The 8,282-nt window shown below is 42.8% G+C and overlaps 1 protein-coding gene across 1 annotated transcript in view; it reads left to right on the top strand.

The window, feature by feature from the left end:
• Positions 1-8,282, top strand: part of dag1 (dystroglycan 1) — a 43,283-nt gene that overhangs the window by 10,205 nt on the left and 24,796 nt on the right. Inside the window, exon 2 of the mRNA XM_008300246.1 lies at positions 5,579-6,155. Within this exon, the coding sequence (XP_008298468.1) occupies positions 5,769-6,155 (387 nt within the window). The 5' untranslated portion in view covers positions 5,579-5,768. The remainder of the gene's footprint in view (positions 1-5,578; positions 6,156-8,282) is intronic.

The raw sequence follows: 8,282 nt of genomic DNA, 5'->3' as shown, positions 1-8,282 counted from the left end.
GGCCGGAGCTCCTCCGCATTCAGAGAGGTCGCAGGTTTAGAGACGTGGAAATAGACGGAAATACAGCGAGAAGCTTCACACGTTCCAACATCTGTACAGCTGAACATACAGGAGGAAAAGTTCTGATCGGGTCTTTAGAAATGTTCTAATGTCAGCATTTAACGTCCACATGTGATAAAACGACAGTAAAGTTACTCAACACGACGAACAAGAGACGCAGGATGATGACAAAGCTGCACAGAAAGGCCAGTGAAGGATGCAAATATGAACATAAATAGATGCAAATGGAGATAAAACCACCTCTGAGACACACAAAAGGCTTCACAGATACATGCACAACGGCGCAAAATGACGGTTTAGGACCCGAAAATGGAGATTTTACTCTCTGGAATTCCCTAAAATTAACTCTGAGCGATTTAAAAAGCACATAATCTTTCTTTTCTTTCTTTTATTTATTTTTTTTTAAATAACCAAAGTGGCCCCGTTTGTCTGCCACAACAAAAAAACAAAGAAAAAACAGAAAAATTTGTCGGATTTTCAACTTTCCGACAGTCCTGGAACTAATCACGTGGGATCTACGCTTCTGTCAGGAAAAAGTGATGAAAAACAAAACTTCAGCTCATCTTTGGGATATTTTTTTAAGACTTTTGGAAACATGCTCATCACACGACAGCTTTCTGGACGAAACAAAACGGATATCGGTGTTTAAACCCAACGTGATGGTTCGATATCTGCAGGAAGAGGAGACGAAACCATCACAGAGACCAAAAGAGACACAAAAGAGCATAAGTGGGACATAAGACGACAAAAACTGGACACAAACCTCCATAAATGAGACAAATCTGTGCAAATAAGACACAAAACAGCACAAATGAGGCCAAAAAAAATGACAAATACAAGAAAAGTTGGACACATAGCGACAAAAATAACACATTTAGAAAATAAAACCTACTGGATCAATAATATGGATCAGAACCAGAGAACAGAGGAGCCAGTTGTTGGAGATACATCTGATGGTGGAACATCTTTCTACATGATGGTGGAACATCTTTCTACATCTGATGGTGGNATGTTAAGTTGAGGCAACATTTTGTCAACACGACTCATCAAAAATGACGTTTTAACTTGAAAGCTCTATTTTTTAATCAACTGTCGGTCTGACGCTCAGGTAAAAGAGGAAAAACTAAGTTATCAAGCTAATTTAATTAAGTTATCTCAACTTGACTTCAGTTTCAAATCAACACAAAAATTAAAATTAAAATTATAATAACGTCGAGTTCATTCAGTTACCGGAAACTTTGCGTCAATGCAACTCATCAGAATTAGAAAATGATTAAATATTTGTTAGCTGGTGGTGATTTAAGAGGATTTATTTAGTTAAAGTGGAAAATGTCGAACGTTCTGGAGGCAAATCGTCTGACGCTGACATTTCTGTCTTTTAGATCCTGAGTTAAATAAATAAAAACCCTAATAATCAAAAAATAAAATAAAATAATGCATCAGAATCTATGTTTTTTTTAATCATTAACATTTTCTGACCGTGACAATCAAAGAAATATTAAACAGAAAATTAGTTTTTATTCTCGCACGTGCCAATTTTAAGATATTTTTGCTTGAATCACATCTTCTTTCAGATTAGTGGAACCAAAAACATCCAGAAGCATCATTAAAATCCTGAAAATGATGAAATATTTGGTGGTTATGATCAGAACTGGTGGAAAATGTCGAATGTTCTGGAGGCAGATTGTCTCTTTTCTGTCTCTAAGGTCCTGATCGAGACTTTTTTCAGACTTTTTCTTCTTTAAAAACTTCTCTGACTAATCGATCGTCAGACTCGTTGCTGAACTTTATTCATTTCGAGGTGCGTTTGAGGTTTGTTCCTTGTTCTGGTGGGCGGAGTCTGTCCGGAGAGGCGTTCGCTGTGCCTCGGGTCGTAGCGGCGCTACAAGTGGAAGACTCTTGGCCTCCTCGTCCGACAGCGTCGCTTCACTCGGAGGCTTTGACGGCGTCTCTTCACCCGGCCGCCCTCCCCCTCCCCCGCCGCCCTCGCCTCATTGTCCCGCCGTGAATAGACGAGCTGAAAACAAACGGGAGGCCTTGAAGGGGTTTCTTTTGGAGATGTGAGGGGAGGTGTACCTGGAAACCTCTGGAGGTGAAACCACAAAAAAGAGAGGCAGGCGACAGATGGAACAACAGAGGAGAGGCGACGAGGAGGAGGGTTGCCGCGGGCGACGCCGTTGAAGGCATCCGACTTGAAAGGAGGCGGCGGCCATCTTGGACTACTTTCAGAGGCCCGTTCGAAACTTTGCAAACGGAAAAGTCTTGACTTTCAGTAAAAGCTCCACAAACAAAAGTTCCCTGCAGCTGACAGGAGATGAACTTACTGGGACGTTTACAGCAGCTACAGGAGGACAAAGATAAAGACGGGATGACAAAGACGACGATGGATTCACGTCTGGATGTTACAAATACGACAACTTAACTCATTTCATAGCAGCTTCCTCGACGCATCGTTTCAATTTTTAACAAACATTTATATTTCTTTTGTCACATATTTTATTTCAGTCACAAATTTAATGTTTCACGCCTGAAAATCCAATTAAAAAAAAGCAAAAAGGAACCTTTAGGACCTTAAAATAACCACATAAACTAAATAAAGTCACATTAATCTAATAAAGAAGTTCTTCTTGGTGCATCCAAAAGTTAAAAATCTATTTTTTCTTACAGTTTCTGGCTGAGTAACGGTTTTGTTTTAGTGTTTTTTTGTTGTTTTTTTTTTTAATTTAGAGGATTTTAATTCAAAAATGAGTAAAATCAAGTTTCACCGTCGCTCGTTATACTACGAAATTCTCAGTTTTTTGTCGTTCTTGTTAAGATACGACCGCGAACACCGATCATTTCCACTGTTGATGAATCTCTTGTTGCTGCAGTCAGTTGGTTTTGTTTTCATACACGTGATGAATCGCCGAAAGCAAGATGAACGCGATTCGTTATCGTCTCCAGAAGCCTCTGAGGAGGTTTAGAGGTGATCCAGTGATACCCGTCTGAGCATGACGACTTTTATTTCCTTCCTCCTTTGGACTATAAGCTTTAGTCGACCATGTAAGGCTCCAAACGCTGTAAACAAAAGAAAGAAAATAGCATTGCAGTATTCTGTTGTTCTGCAATAGGAAAGAAAACCGGGATTCTCACCGCTGGTTGGGAAGAATTCGTCCTCCTGCAGTGATTGAGGTGGTTTTATCAGGCTGTTTATCTGCATAAAACGTCAAAAATGACTGTAGAAAAGCTAAAAATAGAAAAAAGAATCAGTATATTTGCTGTCAGGTGTGTCTTTACACTCGTTACACAGAGTTTTGGCAACTTGTGGCCAGAAAGCGATGAAAGGAAACCTGTTTGTAGCTGAAATATTTCCATACGACGGATTTATTTTATTTTATTTTATTTTATTTTATTTTATTTGTTCAACCCAGATCTGCTGGATTTTGGCTCATTTTGCTGCTCGTGTGGAAGCTTCAGGTCAACGAGCTCCTGAGCTGTTAAATAAAGTTAAAAATAAGCTCACACATGCTGCTTTTAAGAAACTACAACATGCTGGTATCTTGCGATTTTAAAACCCGTTTCTTTCTGTATTAGCAGCAGAAAGCAGCTGTCCCATGATGCACTGGGGTTCCTACCTTTCAGGGACAATGACTTCTGCTCCAGTCGGGCAGGAAGGTGTTTTTCTGCCCCCGTCCTCCTCCTGCTGCTGCTGTAGTCGACTCTGTGGATAAAAGCTGCACCAGCAGGGAAACTGCAGCGCGATTAAAAACAAAGTTTTGTCCAAAAGGTTGAAGCTCGGCGAGGGCGAGCGGCAACAACAAAGGCGCCTTTGGAGCTGCTGAACGGCTACCTGGGAGGCCGGCTGTTGTTGTTGCCGGGGAAGTCCTGCGGTGATTTCACTTTCTCCGGCGGGCGCCTGCTCCGGGCCAAAGTGGAGGCTCGGCGGGGGGCCTCCCCTCCGCTCCCCCTCTCCTTTCTCCTCCTCGGCTTTCTTTTCTCGCTAACGAAAGCCCTGGAGGGGGGGAATCATTTGTGTTGCGGCGGGGGGAGGATGAGGAGGGACGGGGATCCTCTCCGCCATGAAAGAGCCGCATGAATAACAAACGGAGGACTCGGCCGTCCGCGGCGACGCACCTACGCTGCTCCGGGTTTGACCTCGCTCACAAAGCAGGAGGCTGCATTCATTAGCAGCTCCATGGAGCTATTGTCGGCCGGGCCGGGTCCCACCGTATATCACCCCCGTCGCTCAGACCTGAACCACAAACCGCCTGGAGCCCGGTAGAGGGGACGGGTCCTGTCCTTACTTGTTGGACTGCAGCTTGTCCTGGTTGTCTTTGTCTGGTTTTGTTGGTTTCCGGTTCTGTTAAGGCCCGTAGCTCCTCTAAATCTTTCCTCTCCGTCCTGTGGTTCTGTCTGAAAGTTAACTTACGACTGTTCCAGCCCACATGGCGACCCAAACGGTCCCACAATGCACCATGAAAGTGTTGTCCAGCCGGTGGTCACGACCAAGAAATATGGGCCGTCGGGCATTGTGTGGAAGGAAAACGGCAGAATTAGGGACTGGTGGCATTTCCACGGTTTCTGACGACTAATTTATGGTGTTGAGATCTTTTTTTTTGTTTGTTTTGCCGAGGATGTGTCTAAAATGACTGAAAGATGGTTTAAAAAGACAGAAATGTGTTCAGGATGACAGAGAAACACGTCCAGGTTTGTTTAAAATGGCAACATGACTACATAATGTGTAGAAACAACAAATGTGTCCAAAATGACCAAAAAAAAAGTTTAAAATGAAAAAAAGACTCAAAGATCAACCAAAAAGACAAAAAAAAAATCTTTTTAATTAACAAAAATTGTCCAAAATGACCAGAAATTGTTCAAAATCACAAGAATCTGATGAAAAAGACTCAAAACATCGTCTGTAATGATTAAAATATGTTTAAAATGACAAAAAAAATTGTCCAAAATGATTCAAACATCATGTCTAGGTGGCATTTCCACAAACTCCTGACCATAAGTTCCTGTGATCTTTATTTTCTTTTGCTGAGGATCTGTTTAAAATGATTCAGACTGTTTGAAAAGACAAAAATATGCTCCGACAGGCTCAAATTGTTCAACATTTAATTATGAAAAATTTGTCCAAAATGACTCAAACTATGTTTAAATTAACAAAAAATTCTCCAAAATGACGAGAATCTGTTGAAAAAGACTCAAAACACGTCTGTAATGATTAAAATGTGTTTAAAATGACAGGAATTGTCCAGAACGACTCAAACATCGTTCACATCAGCAAAATGTTTCCCAAAATGACAAACCGATCATCTGAAATCAGATCCGACAGTTTGGTTCATTCTGGGTAGTTCGTTGAGTGTAACGTGATCTGTGATGTTAAAGCAGCCGAGGCTGAACCACGAGGCCCAGAATCGTCCTCAGAACCGATCAGATGATGTTTCTGCTGCTGCTGGATGTGTGTGAGTTAGTTTGTGGTTCTGAACCGGTCCAGTGTGTCCAGGCTGGTAACGCTGCCTTCTGTCTCCTGCAGATCTGAGAGCAACTCGGCACAATGAGGCTCTGAGCACAAAAGGAGGAAGGACAAAAGAAGATTCCAGCAGCAGGAGGAGCAGGAGGGAGCTTTGAAAAGAGGATTTGCTGCGTCCGTCCGTGGGGGTGCATGCTCCCCTCCACCACTCGGACATCCTCCTTTTTTATTTTTTTCCACCGCTGACAGAAGAATGCCCGGCGACGTGAGCCGGGGTCGCCTCGGGGCGGCGCTGCCCAGGACTAGAGCGCTGCTGCTGGGGCTGCTGCTGGCGGCGGCGGCGGCCTGCGCCGACGTGGACGTGGACCTGCTGGGCGACATGGTGTTCCTGGAGGCCGACGACAGGCTCGGCGGCGGCGAGCTGGAGGCCTCCATGACCTCGTCGCTGCTCGGAGAGTTCCAGGAGGCGACGGAGGGGATCCGGGCGATGGAGGTGGGCGACGTGGCGGCGGCGACGGCGGCCCGGCAGAACCCGGCGACGCCCACCGCCTTCCCAGACTCCTCGGCGGTGGTGGGCCGGATTTTCCAGATGAAGGTGCCGAACAAGATGGAGGACGTCGTGCTGGGCGACATCGTCAAGGTGAGTCAGCTGCTTGAGGTTCTTCTTGCTCTAACGTTTGATAAAATGTCTCATCAGCTGGTCGAGGCGGCGTTTTGCTGATGGATCCTCCCTCAGTGTAGATCTGAATAACTTCCTGATACATGCGGCGTTATTCATCGATATTCGGCTGAGTTGTTGCACAACCTGGACGCTGATGCTGATGCTGATGCTGGAAGCTCCTGACACAAGATGTCAGAAGGAAAAGCTGCAACACAAGAAGAAGGAGAACACGCTGTAATTAGACGTTTGTCCACATCTAGATTAGATTAGATAGAACTTTATTTTATTTATTTGTCAGTCGTGGAGTCTCAGTTGTACCGAGGAGCACAGTGTGGCTCTAAAATGGTCAAAATAACAGAAAAACATACAAAAATGACTTTAAACATATTGAAAATGTCAAAAACGTGTCCACAAACACTTGTGACACTCGTTTTGTGTTTTTACAAAATCATCAAATTTATGGAGTTTATAGCTTTGATTGGAATACAGGTGTTTTTTTCAGTAGTTATGCAAATGGAATTACAAAGAATTACAAATATATTCTCAAATATTTACAAATTAACATTCAAAAGTAACATTTCTTGTTAAAAAAAAAGAAAAGTGAATATTTTTAAACAAAAAGTTTAAAAAAAAGTATATTTTTTATTTTACAGGATTTTTCTTTTTTTTTTTTTTAAATTGTGCGAAAGTACAAATATAAATACAAATGATTAAAAATACAGTAATTTCAAATAATTTCATGATAATACAATAAAACCCTTAAATGTGAAAAACTTTTTCAGTTTTTACAGAAAAAAAAAAAATTTAAAAAGCACCAAAAAATCAAAAAATCACATGATCTCAGTTGGGGGTAGAAAATATATTTTAATTGTGAAAATTTACAGTATTTTTTATGAGATGGTTATTTTCCAGTATTTTTGTTGCCTCGTGGAATTTTTCCTTCTTTTTTTTTCCTTTTTCTTTTTGTAGTTCTCACTAAACAAACAAAAATTTTAAATTTTATGGAATTTTTCATTTTTATTTTACATATTTTTTTGTAATTTTGAATTTGTTTTTAATTTTTAATTTTTCACTACATAAAACGTGTTTAAATACTTTTGTTCTGGTTCATCTGAACTTGTGCAGGTTGAAATAAAGCTCTTGTAAAAGTTTAGTTCAATCATTTAGTTCAATCGTTTTTTGCGACCTTTAAAAATTGAAAATCGGAGGTGAGTCTGACTGCTGCTTGTCTCCACGGCTGGGACTGATTATTATTTATGCTGGTGATGAATCTGTTGCTTATTTTCTGGATCAATCGATCGGTCGTTGCTGCGAGGAAATTGTAAAAAATGTGGATCAAAGATGACAAACGTCTCGTTTTGTCCAAAGATCTTCAGTTTACAGTCACAGAGGAGCAAAGAAACCAGAAAATATTCACATTCAAGACGCTGCAATCACAGAATTTGGAGCGTTTTCTTCTTAAAAAATGACTCAAGCCGTGTAATTGATTATTGATTAGCTTCGTAGTTGACCACTCATCGATTGGCTGCCGTTGCTGCGTCTCCTCCTCTTTATTTTTTATGTGCTGCCGCTCATCTTCCTCCTCCGTTCGTCCCGGCGCTGCCTCCAAACCCGATTACCTCGTCTATTATGTTCCATTAGAGCCGATGGGAGTCGACAGTTTGGGCGAAATCAGCCAAGAAAGCGGGCGAAGGAGACGGATGGAGGCTCCCCGCAACCCTCCGCTGGAAGGGAAAGGTCGCAGATTAGATCTCTGATGCATCGTCGCGCTTCCTCCGGCAAACTTTGTCGGCCTGCTCGGCTTCTGGCGTCTCCGTCCTCCGCTGCCCGCCTCGACGCCTCGTCCCCCCCTCAGGAGCCGCGAAGGTCGGCGCTCAAGGTTGCCGAGCGAAAAGGCCAAATCAATTTGGTCGGCGGCCGCTGCGCTCATACTAATGGTCCTTTCTTATGAAGATCTGCCAGAGTTTGAGCGTCCTGCGGCTCTGACAGCCCGCCGCGGTTCACCTTTCAGCCGCCGCCGCCGCCGCTTATCCATTCAGAGGACGTCGGCCGGAGCTCCTCCGCATTCAGAGAGGTCGCAGGTTTAGAGACGTGGAAATAGACGGA

This window comes from Stegastes partitus, unplaced genomic scaffold, assembly GCF_000690725.1.
Source record: "Stegastes partitus isolate 25-593 unplaced genomic scaffold, Stegastes_partitus-1.0.2 Scaffold1514, whole genome shotgun sequence".
Taxonomy (NCBI): Eukaryota; Metazoa; Chordata; class Actinopteri; family Pomacentridae; genus Stegastes; species Stegastes partitus.
This window is presented reverse-complemented; position numbering and strand designations above follow the sequence as displayed.